This window comes from Muscardinus avellanarius (genome assembly GCF_963383645.1).
Source record: "Muscardinus avellanarius genome assembly, chromosome: 13".
Taxonomy (NCBI): domain Eukaryota; kingdom Metazoa; phylum Chordata; class Mammalia; order Rodentia; family Gliridae; genus Muscardinus; species Muscardinus avellanarius.
In genome coordinates, this window is record NC_137799.1 from 93,572,336 (window position 1) to 93,599,786 (window position 27,451).

The 27,451-nt window shown below is 41.3% G+C and overlaps 1 protein-coding gene and 1 pseudogene across 2 annotated transcripts; one reads left to right on the forward strand and one right to left on the reverse strand.

The window, feature by feature from the left end:
• Positions 1-212: 212 nt before the first annotated feature.
• NOL8 (nucleolar protein 8) lies at positions 213-27,172 on the reverse strand (the record flags this gene model as incomplete). The annotated part of the gene is made up of 16 exons (XM_080709008.1): positions 27,019-27,172; positions 26,499-26,561; positions 25,700-25,778; positions 24,011-24,146; positions 22,473-22,536; positions 19,242-21,055; positions 14,961-15,074; positions 14,381-14,503; positions 14,039-14,129; positions 9,307-9,445; positions 8,786-8,863; positions 7,762-8,024; positions 5,039-5,165; positions 2,432-2,502; positions 854-933; positions 213-266 (listed from the first exon to the last, which is right to left on the reverse strand). Exons 1-16 carry the CDS (start codon positions 27,155-27,157, stop codon positions 213-215), a joined length of 3,435 nt encoding a protein of 1,144 aa, XP_080565134.1. The 5' UTR covers positions 27,158-27,172.
• LOC308272583 (cell division control protein 42 homolog) lies at positions 16,812-17,544 on the forward strand (annotated as a pseudogene). Its single transcript has 2 exons — positions 16,812-17,252; positions 17,467-17,544. The product of its transcript is annotated as a cell division control protein 42 homolog (transcript).
• Positions 27,173-27,451: the final 279 nt, after the last annotated feature.

Below are 27,451 nucleotides of genomic sequence, written 5' to 3' on the forward strand. Positions count from 1 at the left end.
CTCAGCCTTCCAAATACTGGGATTACAAGTGTGTGTTATGACGCACAAAAAGAGAGGCATTCCGCAGAAAAAGATGGCCGCCAGAGTGGTATTCCATCAGCCAGATTTTGAATCTTCTTCTCCTTTGAACTTCATCTGTCAGGTAAACCATTCTGAGTCAGTGTCCTTTGGTTAGCCTTAGTCACATTCAGCATCAAAAGAAATGCCGATTTTTATTGTTTTGTTTTCACTTTCCTTTTGGCTTCTTTATGTTTCTTCCGACAATCCTAGAAAAATCATAGAAACAAAAGCTATTGTTAGCAATAGATGCAAGTTGTTCTCAAAGTGTTCAATAATCATATGGTGAAATTTAGGTTATCCCATTTTAGAAGTGCCTAATGGGATGACGGGAACTATTTCACTGCTAGGCTTTACACCTTACGAAATGATAGGTTAGTTTTTAAAAACTGCCTGACTTCCTGTTACTCAAGGAGCCTACCTACACTCTGAAGAGTAGTTCCCCCAAGCCAGTCTTATTCTTAGCAACCTAGCCAAAACTTGTTTCAGAACAAAAAATAAAATGGCGGAGGTGTAGAAGTAAAATGCTCCTGTGTTCAGTCCCTAGTATCATAAAAACAAAAACCAAAAAAGATCCAGTCTTCAGTCGTTTTACCTGTACCAGTCCTGGGTTGAATTAAACACTAAGTTCCCTAAAGCACTGTAATTCTGAGTTTACCTCATGTCCTCAGTCACAATCCTGTCCAAATGTTTATACCTTATTCCTGTTATTCTTACACTCAGGGTAAACATTAACCCAAAGATATTATCCTATCTATACTTAAGAGACAATCAATATGGAGAAATAATTACTCACCAGACGCAGGTTATTAGTTCGGGCCTCCCAAGAATTCCTGCTAACATTACTTCCCACACCTCTCCAGAATGAATCAGAACCTACTACAGGAAAACAAGAAATACAGGGCAGCAAATTACTATTAAAATGAAAATAATAATAGTATTGGTATTACCAAGGTCTCCAATTCTAGTCAAGACTGTTTTTTGAATTTTTTACAAAATGTTTATCTGCGTGCTGTGGCACACACCTTTACTTGGGAGGTTAAGTCAGGAGGATTATAGAAAAAAAGAAAAAAAAATGTTTGCTTTTTGTGGAACTGGGGATAGAACCCAGGGTCATTTTATCTCCAATCTACACCCCCAGCCCTACTTTTCATTCCTTATTTTGAAACAGGGTCTGAGTTGAAAAAGGCCTCACTAAGTAATTGAGACTGTCCACGAACTGCGATCTTCCTGTCTCAGCCTCCCAAATGCTGGGATTACAAACATGCACAACCATGCCTAGCTTAAAAAAAAAAATTGTTTTACAATGTTTTAAAAAATAAATATCCTATTTTTTTTTTTTACAAAATAAAAATGTAGTCTTGCTAGAATGTTACTATTTATATATCATTTACCATTAACATAACTGCTTTTGTTTGTGCTCGGCTTGCTTTAAGAAATAAGAAGTTGAAGCCGGGCGTGGTGGCGCGCGCTTGTAATCCCGGCATTCGGGAGGCTGAGACCGGAGGATCGCAGTTCGCGGACAGCCTCAGCTACTTAGTGAGGCCCTCTGCAACTCAGTGAGACCCTGTTTCAAAATAAAGAATGAAAAATAGGGCTGGAGGTGTAGCGCTGAAGAAGAATGCCCCTGGGTTCCATCCCAAGAAGCAAGAAGTTCACGATCAGTTTCTGATTTTCCACATGTACTTTAAGAGTACAAAAACACAGGGCTGGGAAAAATGGTGCACACTTGTAATCCTGTTACTTGGGAAGCTAAGATATGAGGATCTCAGGTCTGAAGCCAACCTCAGCAAGTAGTGATATTCTCATAACCTAACAAGACTCTGTTTAAAATAAAAATAAAAAATAGGGCTGGGGGTGTAGCTTGAAGGTAGAAGGCCCCTGGGTTTAATCCCTAGTACCAAAAAACAAAACAACAACAACAAAAAAAAAACAATTGAACCCAGGGACCTTCTACCTCCAAGGTACACCCCTAGCCCTATGTTTTATTCTTTATTTTTGGAACAGGCTCTCACTAAGTTGCAGAAGGCCTCACTAAGTAGCTGAGGCTGTCAGTGAACCTGTGGTCCTCCTGTCTTGGCCTCCCAAGTACTAGGATTACAAGCATGCACCACCATGCCCAAATATATGGGTTTTGTATGTTGCTAGATAAGCAAATTAGTATAATAAGACAGGCCCCTGTTGATGACTGATGAACGCAGTGACTGAGGAATGCTGGGTCCCTGCGAGCATCACAAGTCAACATGTGCCAGTCTAAACAGGAGAGGGCTAAACCACATGACAGTGTGTCAGATGCCAGTTATGCCAACAGACAGCACGATGCTGACAGCTGTGCGGTTCCCTACAAGGATACATTTAATGGAAATGGACTTACCATGAAGTCTTGGATCATTCTTAGAGAAGAAGAAAAATCTAGTGGTCTCCTGTTCAAGAACTGGTGTTCCTCTGAAAAGAGAAGGGAAAGTCAGACGGTAGGATGGTTGGTTGGTTGGCTGACTTATTTATTGTAGTGCTGCGGAATGAATACAGGGGCATCTATCCTCAAGCTACACCCCCAGCCCTATTTTATTTGTATTTTGAAGCAGAGTCTCACTAGATCGATGAGAGTCTCACTATTTGCTGAGGCTGTCATCCTTCTGCTTCCTGTTTTAGCTTCCCAAGTACTAAGATTACAAGTGTACGCCACCACACCCAGCTTCCTTTTACTTTTTGGTGCTACTGGGGATCGAACCCAGAGGCCTCTGATCTCTGAGCTGCATCTCCAGGTGTCTCCTCCCTCTTATTTATTTATTCGATTACTTAACTTATTTATGTGTGTATATGGTACTTGGGATTGAACTCAGGAACATTTATTTTATCTCAAAGCTACACATTCAAGTCTTTTTTTTTCTTCTCTTTTTGCAGTACTGGGGATGGAACCCAGGGGCATTCTACCTCCGAACTGCACCCCCTGCCCTATTTTTTATTCTTTATTTTGAAGCCGGGTCTCACTGAGTTGCAGAGGGCCTCACTAATTAGCTGAGGCTGTCTGTGAACCGCGATCCTCTGGTCTCAGCCTCCTGAATGCTGGGATTACAAGCGTGCCCACCACATCTGGCTTCATCCCTTTTTTTTTTTTTTTCTTTTTCTTATTTTGAACCAGGGTCCTGCTAAGTTGCTGAGTTTTGCTAAATTGCTGACGCTGTCTCAAATCTGTGATCTTCCTGTCTCAGCTTTCCAAGTACTAGGATTATAGGTATACACTGCCACCATGCCTGGCTTAGTTTTTATTTTATTTATTTTTTTGTTTTTTTTTTGTTTGTTTGACAACACTGGGGATGGAACCCAGAGGCATTCTACCTTTAAGCTACACTCCAGCCTATTTTTTATTCTTTATTTTGAAACAGGGTTTCACTGAGTTGTAAAGAGCCTCACTAAGTAGCTGAGGCTGTCCTCAAACTGTGATCTTTCTGTCTCAGCCTCTCAAATGCTGGGATTACAAGCATGCGCCACCATGCCCGGCTCTTTGTTTTGAAAAAGGGTCTAAATTATTGAGGCTGGCTTTGAATTTGCCATTCTCCTACAAGAATGCACTACCACACTTGGACTTACTTTGAATCTATATATATATATATATATGTATATATATATATATATATATATATATATATATTACACATACATATACACACACACTTTTATTTTGAAAAATTATAAAAATTTTGAATATATATTGCATATAATATATATTCATACATAATGTATATGTGTGTGAGTATATATATATAAATATATATTAAATCATATATATTTTTTTATACTGGGGATTAAACCCAGAGACATTCTACCTTGAAGTTATACCTCCAACCTGATTTTCTTACTTGGAAATAGAGTTTCACTAAGTTGCAGAGGGCCTTGCTAAATTCCTGAGGCTGGCTTCAACCCTGCAAACCTCATATCAGCCTCCCAAGTACTGGGATTACAAGCATACACCACCATGTCCGGCTTACTTTAAATATTTAAGAAGAAATATTTAGACTGAAAATATGAACTATTTCTTTATAAAAAGCTGCTCTGTGATTTGCTCCTTTTCCCTAAGTTAGAATGACCCTGCCCTCTCTCTAAACGCAAATCTGTTTTCTTCTATCTGAAGCCTGACAATCAGGACTTAAGCAGAACTCCGATCCTCCCAACTCTGGCTGAACTTGCTCTCACTCCCACCATCGTGGCACAATTTGCCAGCGTTCCCACAGGGAGGCCCTGCAACGTCAGGGCGCACCAAGCTCACTTCCCTGGGCACTCATCTCCCACCCAATGCTCTTCAAAAATGTCAAGAGAAGTCGGGCGTGGTGGCGCACGCTTGTAATCCCCGCACTTGGGAGGCTGAGACAGGAGGATCACACAGGTTTGAAGCCAGCCTCAGCTACTTAGTGAGGCTCTCAGCAACTTAGTGAGACCCTGTTTCCAAATAAAATAGAAAATAGGTCTGGGAGTATAGCCCGGAGGTAGAAAGCCTCTGGATTCCACCCCAGTACCACCAAAAAAATAAAAATTAAAAAATTTTAAAAAAAATTTAGAAAATGTCAAGAGAAAAATGACAGTCTGCATTATAAAAAGGCTAGAGAAGCTGGGCATGGTGGGACATGGCTGTAATCCTAGTAGTCAGGAGCCTGAGACAGGAGGATCGCAGTTTGGCCACCAGCCTCCGCAATTTAGCTGGGTCCTCTTATACTTAGTGAGACCGTTTCAAAATAAAATATAAAATATGGCTGGAGGTGTAGCACAGAGACAGAATGTCTCTGGGTTCAATCCCCAGTACCATAAAATAAATAAATGAAAAAACAAATAAATAGAAAAACACTAGAGAATCTGCTAAAGGAGGTGAGAAAAATTAAGTTTTCCTGTGAATAGAATCCTACATACTTCCAAAATACTTCTACAACTTGTCTAATTCAGATTTTACAAATTGTGAAATAAACCTGTACTCAAACCAACTGCTTACCCAGAGCTGGGCCTTCTGTGATCTGTTTCTTCCGTGGCATCTTCCTCCTCTGAGCTGCTGTCCTGAAAGCGAGGGTCTGCATGCCAGGCAGTCTTCCCGGGCTTCACCGTCTCAACTCTATAGGTCTCTATATCATGGCAAAAAAGGTGACAGCACTGCAAATGAGTTCCGAAGTACTTCTGAGCACAACCTCACCATGCACACGCCCAAACTTCCATTATATTAATAACTAAAATGGGCAGTATCCTTTTGTTCTCTTTTTCTTCCTTTTTTTTTTTTTAACTGCCTTCCTCGGTTCCTTCTTTCCTTATGCTGGGAATCAAACCCAGTGCCTTGACACCGAGTTCTAACTCAGCTGATAAAATAAGTAGTGTCATTTTTTTTCAAATACTGAAGGAAGCTACACTGAAGATTGAACCCAGTGGCATTCTACCTCTGAGTTACACTCCCAGCTCTATTTTATTTCTTATTATGAAATGGAGTCTCATTTAGTTGCTGAGGCTGGTCTGGAACTTGCCATCCTCCTGTCTCAGCCTCCCAAATACTAGGATTACTGGTGTGTGACACCATGCCTGGCCTGTCTTAATTTTGATACTGCTAGAATAAATGAATAAGGATAATATGAAATACATAAAACCTAAAGATTTTTTTAATGAACAACAAAGTTAAAAAAAATGGATAAAATAACCATTACACCTGTGCTACCAAGAAAAGACTAAAAGGCAGGCCTGGTGGCCCACGCTTGTAATCCCAGCATTTGGGAGACTGAGACAGGAGGATTGCAGGTTCCTGGAGAGCCTCATCTACTTAGTGAGGCCCTTTGCAACTCAGTGAGACCTTGTTTCAAAATAAAGAATAAAAAATAGGGCTGAGGAGCCAAGCGTGGTGGTGCACACTTGTAACCCCAGCAATCAGAAGGCTGAGACAGGAGGATCACTATTCATGGACAGCCTCAAATTAGTGATATCCTGTTTCAAAATAAAGAACAAACAATAGGGCAGGGGGTGTAGCTCAGAGGTCAAATGCCCCTGGGTTCCATCCCCAGACTGGGGGATAAAAAAAACATCTGAGGGTGTAGCTTGGAGGTAGACTGTCCCTGGGTTCGAACCCCAGTACCAAAGGGGAGGAAAAAAAAAGCCTAAAGCGTAACATGATGCAGTAAAACCAGAGAAAATGACTCTATGTTCTCAATTCCCAAAACCTCTTTCTAGAACTGCTGGAAAAGCTACTGCTATAAGGGCTGGACAATCGGACAATCACCTCATTAGTCACCAAAATATCCTAACTACTTAAACAACCTTTTAGGTTTCTGGTGTCTAGGAGCCATCTCATGGGGCAAAGTCAGAAGATTTACAGTTAATACTCGCATCAACTCTATTCAACATTTAGGACTCACTTTGCTGCTCCAATGGACAAGGCAGACAAAACATAAAGTAAGCAGAGTATGTGGTATACTGCATCTTAATTTAAGATTTTTGAAATATTACACAGCTGTAGTTCCTTTGGGAGTATCACAGAGCTGACATTTGATATGAAACCGCTAAATATGTGGATGCTATTTTAAGTGCAATTTTTAAAAGTAGAATCAGTGATTAGTTGTGCATGCATTCTTCTGGATAGTTCGTGCTGCTTTTTACACCGACTGTCCATAAAACTTAAAAACAAAAATCTTAAACACTGCATGGAAAGCCTTCTAAAGAACAGATTTTTTTTTTTTTTTTACCTGTGGCCTCTGTTATCCCTCAGAGGTAACTCCCTTAGAATATGAAAAAGAAAAAGAAAGAAAATTCACATTTACATTTCCATAGGTTCTGGGAAATCTGCAAGGCTCAATTTTAAAATAACTGGTATATTGATGACATATTTGTATAAAGGCAAGGTTATTTCTTTCTTTCTTTCTCTTATCATATACAATATTGGCTTTCCAGAAGTAATAGCATCTCCAACTGTATTTAAGAAAAAGAAAAAAATAAAAATAAAAAAAATTTTTAAAAATTAAAAAAAGAAAAAAGAACCATTTTGTGTGTGTGTGTGTGTGTGTGTGTGTGTGTGTGTGTGTGTGTCTGTCTGTCTGTCTGTCTGTCTGTGGTACTAGGGATTGAACCCAGGGGCATTCTACCTCTAAGCTACACTCCCAGCCCTATTTTTTAGACTTTATTTGAAACAGGATCTCACTGAGTTGCAACAGGCCTAAGTAGCTGAGACTGTCCGCGAACCATGATCCTCCTATCTTAGGCTCTCAAATGCTGGGATTACAAGTGTGTGCCACCACACCCAACTCTTTAAACCCAGGGGTAGTCTACCTCAGAACTACACAACTAGCCCATTTTATTTTTATTTTGAAAGAGAGTCTCACTAAGTTACTGAAGCTGGCCTCTAACCTACAATCCTCCTGTCTGAGCCTTCCAAGTACTGGGATTACAGGCATGTACCACCATGCCTGGCTCTTCAAGGCTTTTTATGTAACATAAGAAGAATAGAGTGCATTTATCTCTAGCTTCTCCTCTTCACATGGTAGCTAACTCTAAGTTTACTTCTTTAAATGTAAAAATAGTTTCACACCTTAAAGAGAGCATCACATTTATGGTCATGTAACACTGAATCTCATATTGTTTATCTACATCAAAGAATCTTTTATTCAAATAATAGTCCGTTACACTTAACAGAGACTCAATTAAGTTCAATCTGCCACAAATAAAAAAGTAGAGAAAAAAGAAAAGTACCTTGCTTTACATCTGTAGTGTCTGAATCAAAAAAAGAGAAGGTGAACCCGCTGGGCTGCTCGGCCGGACTTGTCAGAGCTGCAGCGGCCTGCATGTCCTCGTCGCCACAATCCTCGTTCCAGGGCCTGGTTTTTTTCTTTTCACCAGGATCCTTTGTAGTTTGGAATATTTCTTTTAAATCCATAGAAATATTATAATACATTTCTTTAGACACCTCAGGTAGCTTCTCAGCTTCCTCTCTTTTCTTCTTTCGTTTTGCTTTACTGCAATGACATTTATGGATAATGCATATCACAAAGAGTTTTGGAAGATTTCTAAGAATCAGAAAAAGTAAACTCCTGGGATAACTTTAAACCTCTGAACAATTAAGAAGATCCACACATAATCTTGACCAATAAACATTTTCTACATAAACCTATTTCAAACAGATACAAATGTTAATCATGAATCATATTCTCCTACCTTTTACCCTCTAAATCAATCTTTCTTCCTGTACTAAGGGAAGAGGATGTCCTCAAAAACTATCTTAATGGTTGATCTCACTACAAAGAGAGAAACTCTTGATACTTCATATGAACAACCTTGATAGAATTAAGAAAGTCCTGCGACTTAGCAACTCAGCTGCACAATAAAGTGCCATGCACACAATTCCAAGCCATTAAGACTGAACCAGCACATGGTGGTTTCAAAATTGGTCCCAAAATTCCTTCACACTTATTTTGAGAGGTGCAAGTCCATTTCTCCACCCCGTGAGCATGCACTTAACTTACCGATCTCCCTCCCCTCCCCTCCCCTCCCTCCCTCCCTCCCTCTGTCTGTCTGTCTGTCTGTCTCTGCTCTCTCTCTCTTGCAGCACTGGGGATGAAACCCAGGGGCATTTTACCTCCAAGCTATACCCCAAGCCCTATCTTTTATTCTTTTGAAACAGAATCTCAGTTAAGGTCCCTTAGTTAAGAAACCTCAATTCCTCTAATAGGGCTTCAGTGGAGTCTGAAAACACTGAATCCCAGCAGTATCAACTGACCTTTCTTTTAGTGTATCGTCTTTTTTTCTCTCGTAAGTGGCGTGGTCGTGCCTCGTTGGATCATAGTGGACGATGTCCCTGTGTACGAAGGGAGATTGGAGGAGGCAAATCAGAGCACGAATACAAAAGACCGACAGCATCCTCAACCCACCAAGACTAATGTACATACCACCAAAGGAGAAAACCAGGGTGTTAGAGGATTTTACCATAAATGTATATAAACTCTACTTTTGAGATTTTTTATGTGTGTGTGGTACTAGGGATTGAACCCAGGGGTATTCTACCCCTGAGCAACAACCCCAGACCTATTTTATTTTATCTTTTTGGAAACAGGTCTCACTAAGTTGTGAAAGGCCTCAATAAGTAGCTGAGGCTGGCCCTAAGCCTTCGACCCTCCTGTCTCAGCCTCCTCAATACGGGGGTTACGAGCATGTGCCACCATGCTCAGCTAACAATGTAGTTTTAAATTGAGTTTAAGAAGGCATTTATAGCAAAGTAAAATACAAGAGAATAAACCATACTTAAATTTCTTAGCAGCCACTGATCCTTTGTTTGTAGGGTTGTTTACGTTGATGTGCAAAACATTTTGCACAACATTCAAGGCTTTCTTTTTTTCTGCAACAAGCTCTTCTTCTTCAGCAGTTTTCTTTTCATTTACCTCTTTAAGGAAAAAGGGTAATTAGTAACTTCTCAACAAACATAGGTTGAGAAATCTCAATACTTCCATCAAGATAGAAGAAAAGTTTGACCACATCTTGGTAGGATCCCTATCAACAAGACCTTCATGCCATAGCAAATTCAGAAATTGCATGACCACCAATCACAATGTATTTACAGTCTGGACTTCATGGTTTCCGTTTTTTCCCCCTCTTTGGTATTAGTGATTGAACCCAAGGCCTTGCACATCATAGGCAAGTAATCTACCGCTGAGCTACATCCCCAGTCTTTTTTCTTTTTTATTTAGAGACAGGGCCTCACAAAATTGCCCAGGCTTGCCTGGAACTTGTAATCCTCCCATTTCAGCCTCCTGAATAGCTGAGAAAAAAGGGATACTCTACTGCATCCAGCAAAAGTCTAAAAATTTTAAGATAAAGACTGAAAAATGTAATAAAGCAAGAAACTAATTATAAAACCAAAGTATTGGGTGTAGCGGTGCACACCGCTAATCTAAATACTTGGGAGGCTGGAACACAGGTTTGAGGCCAGCCTCAGCAACTTTGTGAGACCCTGTTTCAAGGTTAAAAGGGGAAGAAGGACTGCAGTTGTAGCACAGAAGTAGATTGCCTCTGGGTTCAATATATAGTACTAATATATGTAAATAAAGCTTGGCATGGTGGTGCATACCTGTAATCCCAGTACTTGGGAGGTTGAGACAGGATGATTGTAGCTTCAAGGCCAGCCTCAGCAATTTAGATATATCCTTAGCAACTTAATGAGACCCTGTATGAAAATAAAAAATAAAAGGGGCTGGGAGTGTAGCTCAAGTTAGAATGCCTGTGGGCTCCATTTCTAGCACTACAAATATAAATTAGTTAATTAAAGTGATTACGAACTCAGATTTTTTTTAATATTCTAAAAATGTAATCATATTACATTTAAGTCCAAAACTGACAAGCATAGTAAAAAAAAAATAGTAATTTTACTGACTGTTGATGTGATATGCCAATAGACAGACACTTTAGTCTTTTTTATGTGTTCAGTATTGGGAACTGAGCCAACAGGCATTCTACCACTTAGCTACTCCCCTAGGCCTACTTATTTTTTATTTTGAAACAGGGTCTCATTAAGTTAACAGTGCTGGAGTCAAGCCTGTGATCCTCCTGCCTCAGTCTCCAAGTTTTGCGGTTAAAGGTTTGCATCACTTTACCTGGCCTGCTTTAGTCTTTTTTGTGTGTGGTGCTGGAGATTGAACCCAGGGGCATTCTACCTCTGAGCTACACACCGAACCCTATTTTATGTTTTTTTTTTTTTTTTTTTTTGGTGGTACTGGGGTTCCTGGAAGCCCTTGTACCTCCGGGCTACACTCCCAGACCTATTTTTACATTTTTATTTGGAAACAGGGTCTCCTAAGCCAGCGCGCGGGGCTGGCTTCGAACCTGCGCGATCCTCCTGTTTCTGCCTCCCAAGCGCGGGGATTACAAGCGTGCGCCACCACGCCCGGCCTATTTTATGTTTTATTTGGAAACAGGGTCTTGCTAAGCTAATGTCTCACTAAGTTGCTGAGGCTGGTTTCGAGCCTATGATCCTCGTCTCAGGTTTCCAAGTACTGGGATTACAGGCGTGTGGCACCAGGCCTAGCTTGGCTTCAGTCTTTAGATTCAGTACTAAGTACTGCAGAAAGAAAGTCACATGCCCGACATGCATAAGGGATCATGGAACTCTACACAGTGCCACCCTCAGCTACTAGAAACAAATTTTGAAGAACACAATTAAATAACTAGTTTGAAGAACAGAAATCCAAGCCTGTAAGGCTCTCTTCACATACTACAGAGAGTAAAGATTCATCTAACACAAACAAAAATATAATACTGACTTAGGTTCTTTACAGAGAAGCCCCCAAGTTTTTAAGGGTTCAAAGAAGGTAGAGAAACTGGATGGTTGGTGACACATGACTGTAATCCCAGTCCTTAGGACACTAACACAGGAGGCTCACAGGCTCAAAGCCAACCTCAGCAACTTAGTGAGATGCTGTTTCCAAATAAAAAATAAAACAGGGCTGGAGGTGTAGCTCAGAGGTAGAAGGCCCCTAGGTTCAACCTAGAGTAGCACAAAAACCTGGCAAAGAGCTGGGCACAGTGGAGCATGCCTATAGTCCCAATACTTGGGTAACTGAGATAGGAGGATCACAGGGTAGAGGCCTACCTAGCAACTTAGACTCTGTTTTTTTTTTACGGGTCTGGGTATGGAACCCAGGGGAATTCGACCTCCAAGCTACACCTCCTGTCTTATTTTTTATTCTTTATTTTGAAACCGAGTCTCATTGAGTTGCAGAGGGCCTCACTAAGTAGCTGAGACTGTCCACGAACTGCGATCCTCCGATCTCAGCCTCCCGAATGCTGGGATTACAAGCGTACGCCACCAAGCCCAGCTGAGACTCTGTTTTAAAATTAAAAATAAAGCCAGGCGTAGTGGCGCACACTTGTAACCCCTGCGCTTGGGAGGTGGAGACAGGAGGATCACGCAGGTTCAAAGCCAGCTGTGCTGGCTTTAAGAGACCCTGTTTCCAAATAAAAAGTATAATAGGTCTGAGAATGTAGCCCGGAGGTAGAAGGACTTCCAGGAACCCCAGGACCACCAAAAAAAAAAAAAAAAAAGTTAAAAATAAAGAGCTAGGCGTGGTGGCAAATGCTTGTAATCCCAGTGCTTGGGAGGCACAGGTTCAAAGCTAGCCTCAGCTACTTAGTGAGGCTCTCAGCAACTTAGTATGACCCTATTTCCAAATAAAATATAAAACAGATCTGTGAGTATGGCCCGGAGGTAGAAAAGCCCCTGGGTTTCACCCCAGGTACCACCAAAAAATAATATTAATAATAAAATAGGCTTAGAGTGTAGCTCAGTGGTAGAACTCCCCTGGGTTTAATTCCCAGTACTTAAAAAAAAAAAGGTCATTTTTTTTTTCTTCTTCTACCTGCAAGCTATACCTCTACCCTAATTTTTCATTTTTATTTAGAAACAGGGTTTCGCTAGGTTGCTGAGAGCCTTACTAAGTTACCGAGGCTGACTATGAACCTGTGATTCTCCTGTCTCAGTCTTCCAAGTACTGGAATTACAAGTGTGGGCCAAACACCTGGCTCTCAGGATCTATGTCAGATGGGCATAAAGATGGAAGCAGCATCAACCCAGAGAGAATGGTCTGCTTTAAGGAGAGAGGGAAATAACATTTGCACTTGCCTGAACTTTAGTACAAATGCAGGAAAGCCCGTGTGAGACACAGAAGACACAGAGAACAGCAAGGAGCAAAAAAAATCCAAATTTGGGAAATAACTATGTAACAAGTGAAGGCTAAGCTAGGCATGGGGCACACTCCTGTAGTCACAGTACTTGGGAGGCTGAGACAGGATTGCAGGTTTGAGAGCAACTTCAGCAACTTAGCAAGATTTTCAGCAACCTAGCAACACTCTGTTTGAAAACGCTTATAAACCCAGCATTTGGGAAGCCGAGACAGAAGGATCACAGTTGTGGACAGCCTCAGCTATTTAGTGAGGTCCTTTGCAACTCAGTGAGACCCAGTTTCAAAATATAAAAAAATAAAAAATCGAGCTGAGGGTGTAGCTTGAAGATAGAATGCCCCTGGGTCCCATCCCCAGTACCGAAAAAAAAAAAAAAAAAAAAGAATGCCAAGGAAGTCGGGTTAGGGTGCTTCTGACAGTTCATCACTCCTAGAACCATCCAGGTCAGGATGGACGCACCACATGGCATTCAGTGATGCGTGCCGTTCAGAACACAGGCACCTGGCACACAGGAGAAGACAAAGATTCTTTCACTAGGGAGGTTGCATTTGATTTAACTGTTTTCTGTAGCCCAACCTGAATCTGCAGAACCACTGACAGGGATTGCCAAAGAGGAACCCACACCTTCCTCTCTCATTCTAATGGGATGTATCTTTGCTAGATCCTATCTATTCTATCCTATTGAGCAGATTCAAGAAATAATATTTTTAGCCAGGCGTTGTGGTGCAACCTTGTAATCCCAGCATTCGGGAAGCTGAGAGCAGAAAATCATGGTTCGCGGACAGCCTCAGCTACTGAGTGAGGCCCTTTACAACTCAGTGAGACCCTGTTTCAAAATAAAGAATTAAAACGTAGGGCTGGGCCGGGTGTGGTGGCACATGCTTGTAATTCCCGCGCTTGGGAGGCGGAGACAGGATCACACAGGATCATTCTTATGCCATGCTGGCTTAAGAGACCCTGTTTCCAAATAAAAAGTATAAAATAGGTCTGGGAGTGTAGCCCTGAGGTAGAAGGGTTTCCAGGAACCCCAGTATCACCAAAAAAAAAAAAAAAAAAAAAAAGTAGGGCTGGGGCGGTAGCTCAGAAATGCAACGCCCCTGGGTTCCATCCCCAGTACTACAAAAGAAAAATATATATATATATATATTTTTTTACCAATAAGTAGGTATACAAAGAAACTTAAGAAGTATTAGGTTAAGTAACATTTGTTCAGAAATTCCTCCGTTCACGGTCTCAGGATGCAGCGTGGTCCTGCAAGACCCCAGAGCTGACACCGGGACCAGCTGGACAATAAAGTACTTACCTTCCTGTCCCTCGTCACTATCGCTCTCTAGGAACCGAGAGTCCATGCGGAACCTGTCATCACTGCCGAAGTGTGACTGTAAGTCCAGGAGCTACAGAGAGGAAACATACATGGTTGGAAACAGGCACATTCCCAGGACATTGCTGCTAAAGAGAACTCTGCAGGTGCGCCTCCCTGAACCGAGTTCACATCATTAACATCTGCAGAACCTCCCAGGGTATGACTGCCTCCCAATAAACACCCAGCAATGAACGGGTTATAGCCTGACTGCATTCACCTACATAAGGGCTAATTGAAAAGTAAGCCATGCTTAGTACTTAGACATGTTTAGTATTTACTAACCTTCTGTCCAGCTCTGCCCTCAAACTGAGGTTTAATTCTGAACCTGTCAATGTCTCCCTCAGAATTCGATTCCTCATCATCAGTACTGTCAAACAGCTTCTCAGATGCTTTACTCGTGGATTCCTGTCACAGAGATGAAAACAGAAGCTTTACTAACTGAGGCAATCAGCATTTCAGGTCGCACTGGGAGCTGCGTGTAGGTCCTGGAGTGCAATGGACAGAAATGGATCTGCAGCACGCGTGGTGGCGCACGCTTTAATCCCAGCATTCGGGAGGCTGAGACCAGGGGATCGTGGTCCACAGAGAGCCTCAGCTACTTATTGAGACCCTTTGCGACTCAGTGAGACCTGTTCCAAAATAAAGAATAAAAAATAGAGCAGGGACTGTAGCTTGGAGGTCGCTGCCCCTGAGTTTCACCCCCAGACCCGCAAAAACAAAAAGAATATATAATAGGGCTAGGGGTGTCACTCAGAGGTAGAATACCCTTGGGTTCCATCCCCAACACCTAAAAAAAAAAAAAAAAAAAAAAAGGAAAGAAAAAAGGAGATGAATGTCCACCAGGATGTCTGGAACATCTTACCTGTGTCAGCTCCTCTCCTGCACTGCTGTGCTCCCGAGTGGATGGACCCTCCGCCTCGCCGTCACTGTCGGAACTGAAGATGATGTGCGTCGGCTTATCCTCACGATGGCCATCCTAGGGAGGCCACCAGAAGCATCACTCCTAAGACAGCCCAACTTCATGCTGAACGTGCCCAAGCCCTTCATCTCCTTTTCCTGCCCCATTTCCTTCCCACCCCTTTCCTGCTTAGAAAATGCCATTACCATATGCTAATCACACGAGACAGAAACTCGAGCCCTTTCCCTCCACATCCTTTGCCCGCCAAGCCAATTTGACCTTCTTGGTACCTTTAAATCTATTCCCTCCCTTGTGCCTTGATTCTGGCTCCTGATCACCCAAAGGCTCTTCATGGTCCACATTTGACTTATTCTATTTTTTTTTTTTTTAGTTATGCCCAGTTGAATCTCTCCAAACAGAAGTTGACAAACTTCTTCTAAAAAGGGCCAGAGAGTAAATGTTTTAGACTCTTCAAGCCAGATATATCTCTGTCCTGTTATTCAAAACCCATTCTTTTTTTAAGTGTTATTTAATCTTCAACATTCATAATTGTACAAAATATCACTATTCATTTAAATAATCCATCTCAGCCAGGCGTGATGGCGCATGCTTAATATCCCAGTACTTGGGAGGCTGAGACAGGACGATCACGTGGGTTCGAAGCCAGCCTCAGCTACTTAGTGAGGCTCTCAGCAACTCAGTGAGACCCTATTTCCAAATAAAATATAAAATATGTGTAGGAGTGTAGCCTAGAGGTAGAAAGCCCCTGGGTTCCATTCCTGATACCACAAATAAATAAATAAATAATACATCCCAAATAATCTCATAAATAAAGTAGAACATTTAAAAGCAGTATATCTTCAGCATGTAAAAAAAAAGTCTGATAGTAACATTTAACAACAAAGTGCAGCATCAGACAGGTCTTTTGAAATTATAAAACACTTGCCCACAAGGCCAAGCACCATGGAGAAACACACACACATATTCAGCCTGCTAGATCCCTCTGGTAAATACAGAGCAGTTGTAAGAGGTGTGATGAAACTGATTTTCCCTATTTATACTCTAGTTTCTAACATAATAGGTGATGATGGGAGTATGAATAATGAGGGGGAACTATACTTTCAAAACAGATTCAGGTGGGGAGCTTTAATATCCTGACTAGCCTAGCTGGGCGTGGTGGCGCACGCTTATAATCCCCACACTTGGGGATTACATATATATATATATATGTCTGGGAGCGTAGCCCAGAGGTAGAAGGGCTTCCAAGAACCCCAGTACCAAAAAAAAAAAAAAAAAAAAAAAAAAAATCCCGACTAGCCATGCTTAAAATGGCAAAACTTGGCGGGGTGTGGTGGCGCATGGTTGTAAAAAAAAAAAAAAAAAAAAAAAAAAAGGGCAAAACTTTTAATCCTAGCATTTGGGAGGCTGAGACAGGAAGATCACAAATTGCACACAGCCTCAGCTACTACTCAGTGAGGTCCTTTGCAATTCAGTGAGACCCTGTTTCAAAACAAAAATATTTTTATTTTATTTTGGAGAAGTTGAGGTCAGCATTAAATTCGAAATATTTAAAGTGGGTATAAAACTATTTCTGTGCCGGGCGTGGTGGTGCACGCTTGTAATCCCTGCGCTTGGGAGGCTGAGACAGGAGGATCGCACGGGTTCGAAGCCACCCTCAGCTACCTAGTGAGGCTCTCAGTACTTAGTGAGACCCTGTTTCCAAATAAAATATAAAATAGATCTGGGTGTATAGCCTGGAGGTAGAAAGCCTCTGGGTTCTACCACTAGTACCACCAAAAAAAAACAATTTAAAACATTCGTCCTGAATTCCTACGTGACAACAAATTCCCATCTGAATATGTACCAACTGTTTATTATAACTATGCTATCACAGTTTTGATTGATGGAGTCATATATCTTTGGATTTTTGGATACTGCAGGTCAAGAGGATTATGACAGATTATTACCGCTGAGTTATCCACAGATGTATACTTAGTGTGTTTTTCTGTGGTTTCTCCTTCCTCACTTGAAAATGTAAAAGAAAACTGGGTGCCTGAGATAACTCACCACTATCCAAAGACCCCTTTCTTGCTTGTTGGGACCCAATTTTATCTCAGAGATGAGCCCTCTATTATTGAGAAACTTGTCAAGAACAAACAGAGGCCTATCACTCCAGACACTGCTGAAAACCTAGTCCGCGATCTGAGGGCTGCCAAGTATGTGGACTGTTCTGCACTCACAAAGAAAGGCCTACAGAATGTGTCTGATGAGCCGGGTGTGGTGGCGCACGCTTTTAATCCCAGCGCTTGGGAGGCTGAGACAGGAGGATCACACAGGTTCAAAGCCAGCCTCAGCTACTGAGTGAGGCTCTCAGCAACTTAGTGTTTCCAAATAAAATATAATATAGGTCTGGGAGTCTAGCTTGGAGGTAGAAAGCCTCTGGGTTCCACCCTCAGTACCACCAAAAAAGAATGTGTTTGATGAAGCAATACTGGTTGCCCTGGAGCCTCCAGAATCAAAGAAGAGCTGCAGGTGTGTGCTGCTGTGAACATCTCTCCAGAGCCCTACCTGCACAGCTGGTGTTAGCATCATACTAAGGGCAATGTTTAAATCAAACTAAAATTAAAATTCGTTTAAATTAAAATTCAAATTCGATTAAAAATTAAAATTTGTTTCTGCAATAATGACAAATGCCCTGCACCTACCCACATGCACTCTTGTGAGACAAGGCCCAAAGGGATGGCCCCTTTCCCCTCCCAATACTAGTTAATTCTGAGTAATGATACACTGTCAGGAAAATGATCAGTACTAGTATTTGTTGTGTTGTTTCAAAAACACTGTAATTCAGAGCCAGGCATGCTAACTGTAATGCACCAATATGAATGGTAAAGCTACGCCAATGCTCTGTTCTGGAGAGTAATCTGGGGCATCTTACAGCTTTATTTTTATTCTTCTTTTTGGGGGGACGATATGTGTGGGATTTGGCTTTTAGTCTCTTTTTTTTTTTTTTGCAGTACTGGGGATGGAACCCAGGGGCATCCTACCTCCAAGTGACAATCCCAGCCCTATTTTTTATTCTTTATTTTGAAACAGAGTCTCACTGAGTTGCAAAGAGCCTAAGTAGCTAAGGCTGTCCACAAACCTGCGATTCTCCTTTCTCAGCCTCCCAAATGCTGAGATTACAAATATGCACCACTATGACTGGCTTTAGTCTCATTTTTAAAAATCATTAAGCAGTGGATAGCCATAGGCAAGAAGGACAGATCAATTCCACATTCTACCTCCTAGATCTAGTTTAGAAAATGTGTTCTCTACCTGGTGCTCTTAGGATGAAGTACAGTAAATTCCTCATTTAATAATATGAAAAAAAGATGGACCATTAAAGGAATGACAAAAGCTCATAACAGGAAATCTTAGCAAGCTTTGGCAAGAGACAAATCACTTTTTTTTTTTTTTTTTTTACAGTAATGGGGATGGAACCCAAGGGCATTCTACCTTTGAGCTACACCCCCAGCCCTATATTTTTATTCTTTATTTGAAAAAGAGTCTCACTGAGTTGCAAAGAGGCTCACTAAATAGCTGAGGCTATCCTCGAACTGCAATGTTCCTGATTCAGCCTCCCAAATCCTGGGTTTACAAGCATGCGCCACTACGCCTGGCTGACAAATCAATTCTTAATCTTAGGGATGTGTGTGGCTAAGGATCATGTATACTAGGCAGGTATTCTACGACTGAGCTCTTGAATAAAAAGTTCCCATTCCAGCTCCTGAAGAAAATTTTAAATAAATTTAAAAATTTTAAATAAATTTTAAAATGTGTTCAGTAAGCTAGGCATGATGGCGCACACTTGTGATCCCAGTATTTAAGGCTGAGACTTGAGGATCGCAGGTTCATGATCAGCCTCAGAAACTCAGTGAGACTCTCGGCAATCTAGAGAGACCTTGTTTCAAAACAAAGCAAAAACAGAAGGCTGAGGTGTGGCTTAGAGGAAGAATGCCCCTAGGTTCGATTACCAGTACCACAAAAAGAAAAAAATGTTTTCAGTAAAAATGAATATTTAATTTTCCAATTTTACTTCCTTTGCGATACACTAAATACTTACCAGGATAAATGTTTCTAGAGTTTACCAACTCTAGAACACAAAAGATGAAACAGCATTAGCTCTAAGGAGGCACATCTACCTGTGTGGGAAGGAAAGCCGGACTCTGGAAGTGTCTGTCAATCTACAGTTGAAAGTTTACTCACCAAGTCGGCCAGCGCGGTGTGCACCAGCTTCTTCTGTGCTTCTCTTGCTTTCTGCCGTGCCTCCAAGGCTGCCAGTCGCTTCTGATTGTCCTCCGCGTGCTTATTCTTGGCATTCCCATTCGACAAATGACCAAGAGAAACGGAGAAATCGGTTGTGCTTTCCCGAGTATCTTTCTTGGCAAAGAACTTGGGCAACTTCTCAGGAAATGCGACGCTGCCAGGATCAGACTTCTCTTCCTCTGCAGCTTCTTCTGTCTTTTTGGTACTATGGCAACTGTCTTTGTCAAAGCCTAACTCGTGAATCTTTACACTATGATTTAAGGGTTTTTTACCTTTTAATGGCAAGAGATTGGAAACAGAATTTCTCCCTCTCTTTTCTGAACTGTTTGGGGATACTACCCCGTGATCCGGCGTCTCCAAGGGGAACTGTCTTTCTTGAGGCTGAATGTGATTTGGGCTGGGCAGCTTCTTTGCACATTGCCATGACATCTGTTTGGTTGATGAACCATTAGCATGTGGGGATCCATTTCCCAAGCAAATGCTACCATGATCCTCTACTTTGGAGGAACTCTGTTCTCCATTAACGTTGTTAGAGAAAACACCCTCTTTCAAGGGTTCTTTCACAGATTCCTTTCCATAAAGACTGCCTACTCCCTTGAATGCCTGGAATTTGGGCTTTACGTTATCTTCCTTGGGTTTCTGTTTAGCACAGGTATTCTCTTCCTCTAAAAGGGAAGCCACAATCTCTTCAGGATAAATGCACTGTTGGCCTTGGCAGCGGCTCTGGGGAGTCTTGGGGCCCCTGGAGGCTCTGTCAACCCTGTGGCAGGCGACAGTTTCTGGTACCTCAAGATCACTGCCAGCCAACCGTTCCAAATCGGCCAACGTGAGACTGACACGGGGACAGTGTTTCATCATGGCTTTATATTCCTCATCTCCCTCAGACTCTTCATCATCACTGCTACTGGACTCAGGCGGAGACTCACGACTAAGAGGCTTCATTCCATGACAAAGGGCTGACTCTTTGTTGCTTTCTCTTTTTTGTACTTTAATACAATGATTGAAAAGCTCATTCTTTTTCAAAGCTTTCCTGGGAATAGATTTTCCTGTTTGTGAAAATTCTGCATGTTTTTTGACCTTACCAATGTTTTTTTTCATTGCAATGATTTCATCTGTGTCACCTGAATCATATTCACGGTCATTTCCCAAATCCTCACTAATGTGGCAAGAGACATCATAAATACCTAGCCCTGCTAAAGAGGATTCAAAGTCATTCTTTACAACTTCAAAGGAATCACTTTCAGATTCAGTTCTTGTGAGCTGGGTACTTCTCCATAAGTTTTCCTCTTTTGCAATCATCATTCTTAACTCGTCTTCAGAATCAATATCATCATCAGACATGCTATTTCTCTTCCTGGCATTTTCCAGGCCAGATGTCTGAAGAAGTCTATTTTGAAGTTTTTGAAGTTTCTGAGAATCATTATTAGGTACAGGGGGTGAGTTTGAGGTAACTGAGTCACAAAACACTTTATGCTGTGTTGACATGCGATTCTCCATTACTTGACTGGTCCTTGGACTTGGCACAGAACCCTGGCCCTTTTGCACTGTTAACATCTTCTTCGGAGGGTCACGAAATTCAGAGAACTCTCCTCGCCGTTTCTTACTCATGGGGTCATCGCCTCCTTTCAATTCCCAAGTGAGGCTAGTTATGGGAATGGTGTTTGTGAAATCCTCTATCTTCTTTAGGTTGTGGCAGTATTTTGACGGATCATATTTCATGATGTTACCCAGAGTCAAGGAACAAAGCAAAAGCACTGTGTGTGATAGAAGCCTATCAATCTTGTGGGGAAAAAATATTTTATATATTTTTAAATGATACTAGTGATCCAATCCAGGGGAATTCTACCTCGGTGCTTTTTATATTTATTTGGGAACAGGGTCTCGCTAAGTTGGAGAGAGCCTCACTAGTTCCTGAGACAGGCTTCCCAACTGCGATTCTTCTGTCTCCGCCTCCCAAGTACTAGAATGTGCACCACGACACCTAAGTACTGTTTAAGCAAGTCTTTTACTTCATCTTACCTTCAGTTTTCTATCAGACAAAATGAGGACTCCCCTAGTAACCTTCTGGTGTCTATGAAATCAAGCTCTCCACTGTATTTCCATAGTTAAAACCAAGAACCACAATTGTCAGTGGGCAGAAATTATTTTTTATAGAGATAATAAAGCAAACCCTCTGATAATACAGACACAGCCTCTGACAGAAGACTAACAGCAGCTCTTCAACATCAATGTGACCTGGCTAAACAGGCATGAGAATGTGTTTATCCTAGGTGCATACCATTCCTCTACTTACCATTCCCTTAGCTGTTTGCATTTTGTTTTTTAATAGAAACACGGTTTAAACCCAGGGGCATTCTACTACTGACCTACACATCCCCAGTCCCTTTTACTTTTTTGAGACAGGGTCTAGCTTTGTTGCCAAGGCTGGCATCAAATTTGTGATTCTCTTGCCTCAGCTTCTAGAACAGGATGGCTTACAGGTACGTGCCACCGTGCCCGGCTCTATTTGCTTATGTTCTATTATCTTCCTCTTTTTTTGTGTATTAGAGATTGAACCTAGGGGCATTCTAGTATATTCTCAGCCCTTTTATTTTGAAACAGAGTCTCAAGTCTCACTAAGTTGCTGAGGCTGAACTTGAACCTGTGATCCTCCTATCTCAGGACTCCAAGATTATAGGCATGTAACATTGCATGTGGCTTACTATTTAAGAATTGGAGACTCATCTCAATTCTAAAGCCTTCTTAACAATGGGCCCCTCCTTCTCTTGCTCTTCTGTGACATCATGCATATTACTTACCTGTCTGAGTCTCTTATTATTCTCTTTTTATTCACTAAATGTTTTACATATGCAGGTAATTACTCTTACTGGTACTGGAGAGTGAACCTGGAGGCATTTACCTTTGTGCTATACCCCCAGCCATATTTTATTTTTTACTTTGAAACAGGTTCTTGCTAAGCTGAAGAAGCTAGCCTTGAACCTGGGATCTTCCTGTCTTAATCTCCTAAGTACTAGAATTACAGGCATGCACATCATACCTGGCTTGGTATATAAATCTTACCTTGTCCAGAAATTGAAAAAATGCAGTGAAATTATATATGCATATTGCACATACCCATCACTGTAGCGAAGAATAATTATAGTGATAGGCTAATCACAAAGGATATTTTACGTTTATGTTGATTCTTAAGATGAAGAACAGGTAGGACTCTTCCAAATTTACTCACAACCCAATTCTGAAAGTAAAACAACATATTTACAGTATATGTCACAAATAGAAATGAATAACAATACATAAACACATATGTTTTCGGAACTGCGTGTCAGGATTGAACTCAGGGGCATTGTACCTCCACGCTACACCCCCAGCCCTTTTCACTCTTTATTTTAAAACAGGGTCTAAGTTGCTGAGGGTCTGGTTAAATGGTTCAGGCTAGCCTTGATCCTGCAGCTCTCCTGTCTCAGCATCCCAAATAATGGGATAATAGGTACAATGCCATGATCCCCAGCCATAAATATATTTTTTATTTATTTTTTTGTGTGTGTGGTACTAGGGGTAGAACCCAGAGGCTTTCTACCTCCGGGCTATACTCCCAGACCCATTTTATATTTTATTTGGAAACAGGGTCTCACTAAGTTGCTGAGAGCCTCAGTAAGTAGCTGAGGCTGGCTTCGAACCTGTGCGATTCTCCTGTCTCAGCCTCCCAAGTGCGGGGATTACAACCATGCGCCACCACGCCCAGTTCATAAATATATTTTTTAAATAGTTGAAGTTATACTGGGCTATTATTACTGTTGAGTTTAGTTTTCCATAATAAAATTAGGGTTCTTGATAGCTGGGCGTGGTGGCTGAGACTGGAGGATCGCGGTTCATGGACAGACTCAGCTATTTAGTGAGGCTCTCTGCAACTTAGTGAGACCCTGTTTCAAAATAAAGAATAAAAAATAGGGCAAGGGATGTAGCTTGGAGGTCAAATGCCTCTGGGTTCCATGGTGGCACACACATGGAATTACACACTTGTAAGTCCAGCATTTAGAAGGCTAATACAAGGGTATCGCGGTTCACAGACAGTCTCAGCTACTTAGTGAGGCCCTTTGCAACTCAGTGAGACCCTGTTTCTAAAATAAAGAATTAAAAAAAAAAAATAGGACTACGGGTGCAGCCCAGAGGTAAAATGGCCCTGGGTTCCATCTTCAGTACTGGAAAAAAAAAAACAAAAAAAAAAAACCAACTGTTAAAAGGCAAACATGGGCCGGGCGTGGTGGCGCACGCTTGTAATCCCCGCGCTTGGGAGGCGGAGACAGGAGGATCGCGCCGGTTCGAAGCCAGCCGCGCTGGCTTACGAGACCCTGTTTCAAAAAAATATAAAAAAAATAGGTCTGGGAGTGTAGCCCGGAGGTAGATGGGCTTCCAGGAACCCCAGTACCACCAAAAAAAAAAAAAAAAAAAAGTCAAACATGGGACCTGCCTGTATTTCTCACCACTTATGTTACTTTACTTGAGAAACAGCATTTTCCTGGGTTTTGATTTCTCTCTCTATAAGACAGTGAAGAAATATGCTAAGCCAAGAGTTGCAAATGCACCTTTAGAATCGTAAGATGTGATCTTTGTTAACTGCTTCAGAGCAACTGGCTTTCTCACTATACCCTTGATCAGTTGGTCCCAAATGTTCAGTTCCTGGGCCAGATCAGGTACCAGAAGAAACTCACTTTGTGCCCTGGTACTTCAGTCCCTGGCACAGCTTTCATATGAAAATCCACTCCTCCCATCTTTTCCAACATGTTGGTATTTTCGGATGCCGAATTTTCTTTCTTTGCTTTTGCTTCTTCTCTCTCTTGGGCCAGCCTGAACCAAAGGAAAAATATAAATGATCACTCATGCAAAACAATTACTTTCCCTCAAAATGACTCTAAATAAATAGCTTTATGATATCATTTTTTTCATATTTTATTTAGAAACAGGGTCTCACTAAGTTGCTGAGAGCCTCACTAAGTAGCTGAGGCTGGCTTCGAACCTGCGCGATCCTCCTGTCTCAGCCTCTCAAGTGCAGAGATTACAAGCGTGTGCCACCATGCCCAGCTAGCTTTATGATATTAAAAACAAGATTAAAAACTTTTTTAATAGCATAATGGGCCAGGCGTGGTGGCGCAAGCTTCTAATCCCAGTAGAAAGGTGAGACAGAAGGATTCCAAGCTCACAGCTAGCCTCAGCTACTTAGTGAGGCCCTCCACAATTCAATGAGACCCTGTTATAAATAATAAAAAATAGGACTGGAGGTGTAGCTCAAAGGTAGAATGCCCCTGGGTTCATCCCCAGTACCACATATACACACAAAAAAAGCATAACGGTCTGTGTTCTTCTATTTATTTAATTGACTAATTTGTATATGGGTGGGGTGCTTGGGATGAAACCCAGAGGCATTCTACCACCAAGCTACACTGCCAGCCATATTTTAGTCTTTTATTTTGAAACAGGATCTCAGTAAGTTGCAGAGGGCCTCACTGTGTTGCTGAAGCTATGTGTGTGTGGAGGGGGGGGGACCTGGGGATTGAACTTAGAGACATTCTATCTTCAAGATACATTCCTAGCCCAATTTTAGCTTTTTGGAAGTAGGGTCTTCCTAGGTTGATGAGAGTCTCACTTGCTGAGGATGTCTTTGAATCTGCAATCCTCCCATCTTGGCCTCCCAAGAACTGGGATTACAGGCATATGCCACCACACCTGGCAGCAACTCCTTTTCCTGACATAAATACCAGAAGAAAACTTGCACATATACAAGACACAGCCATGAGGATCATCTTCATCATAAGAAACTGGAAAGAGTCTAAATGTCCATCAGTGGGACAAGACAATCAATCACAGAGTGGTACAGACACTTTCTAAAACTGTACTAAAAGGTATTAAAAAGAAGGGAGGAGAGCCAGGTGTGGTGGTGCACACTTATAATCTCAACATTTGGGAGGCTGAGACTGGAGAATCGCAGTTTGTGGACAGCCTCAGCTACTTAGTGAGGCCCACCGCAACTTAGTGAGACCCTGTCTCAAAATGAAGAATAAAAAAACAGGGCAGGGGTGTAGCTCGAAGGTCTAATGCCCCTGGGTTCCATTCCCAGACCCACCAAAAAAAAAAAAAAAAGGATGGAAGGAAGGTACACTGCCACAAATGGTAGTGTTAAAAAAAAAAACCCAACATACATTTTAATATCTTAAAATATATACATGTAAATGTACAGAATTCTTTTTCAATGAGATCTGGGATGAAAAAGAATCAAAGATGAGAAGAATCTCAGCTTCACTTGTGTGAATTTGCTAATATTACTTGATAATTTTATAGAAGTGGCTACATAAAGCAAAAAAAAAAAAAAAACAGCATTTAAATCCATGTGGAACAAATTTTACCTGTGCAAAAAGCTCTCTTTTGCTAGCTGGATTTGCAGTGTTCCACCTTTCCATTTCGTTTTATTTAAAACAGACATACCTAAAAGATAAAGAATTATTACCCAAGTACATAGTAATGAAAAAATAATTTCTGCATGTTTTTTCTATTTAGTGCCAAAAAAATTGGACTTGTTTATCACAAAGAGATACAAAGAAAGTAGAAGAAAATGAGACACAGAGAGAAATGGCTTTTCTTTTCTTTTTTGCGGTACTGGGGATGGAACCTAGGTGGGGATTCTACCTCCGAGCTATACCCCAGCTCTATTTTCTTATTCTTTATTTTGAAACAGGGTCTCACTCCGTTGCAAAGGGCCTCACTAAGTAGCTGAGGCTGTCCACGAACCTTAATCTCCCTGTCTCAGCCTCCTATATGCTGGAATTACAAGTGTGAACCACCGCACCCAGCTCTTAGCCTATATTTTTCAAGGGTTTTTTTTTTGGGGGGGGGGGGTTCTTTTTGGACTGGGGATCGAAACCAGGGCTGGGCACTTGCTAGGCAAGCACTTTGCCACTGAGCTATATCCCAGCCCAAGCATACTAGTTTTTGAGCAAATGCACTAACAATGTGATACGGGTCTGCTAACACAAATGCAACTGACCTAAACCTGCTAAGGTGCTGGACACCAAAATTCTCTTGATCATGGTTGGTTATTTGTATGACTTTAAGTGGCTGTTGAGTTTAGATTTAGAACCAAAGTTATTCAAATTTACACAGTGATACCAACTAGCAAACAGTACAGAAAATACATAAGGACCTTACATTTTTTTAGATCTGCTTCTGCTGCTCTGATGTTAACATATGCAAAGACTTTCTGTGGGTTTCCTAAAAAAAAAAAAAAAGAAAAATTCATTTGTCTAAACTTTTACCCAAAGATCGATGTAAATGTAATTAGTTCTTGGAAATATTTCAATTAAAATTCTTATTTTTCATTGGATACATAAAAAATATTAAAAGTCAAGTAATCAATTAAGGGCAAGTAATCAATTACGGGATCATCTGGATTGTATGTTAGTAATGTTCTACTTATGATGATATGTAATGTAAGAAGGTTAACTCTGAAAAATGAAAGCCAAGATGTCCTGAAATCAAACATTTTACAAGTTTTCTGACTTAGAAATCAATTGTGGTCACGTTTCCTATCACACATAATCCAGGACATCACATATAACTTTCAGTGTTGAGAGATAACATTCACCTCCCGGGTTGCTGTATTTTATAATATTTGACCCAAGTTATATCTGTCTGCCTTTTACTATCCAGTGAAGGATTATATATTTACCTTGTTCATCTTTCCGTGTGACGATCTCCACATCAGAAACTTCTCCAAATCTGCTGAACTGATTTTGCAGGTCTGTCTCAGAAATGGCCAGGCCAAGGCCACCCACAAAAAGGCGCTTCATTTCTCTGTTGGCTTTCATGATGGCTGGGCATTTACTTAAGCATGTTCTAGCAGGAAAAGCAATGCTCTGTATATAGAAGAGTTCATTTACATAGTTGTCAAATGTAATACAGCACAAGCTAGTATTTTCCCTCTAAATGACTATAATTATTACACATTACCTCCTAGGTATGTTCTTCCTTGATTCGTGCATACATTCGCTTTAATAAAGGTTGACATAAGTAGGATGTGGCAGGCAATATGCTAAAGGAGAAAAACAGACCCCCGTCCATAAGCCCCAATCACAAGTTAACAAATTCTGCAATTACGACAT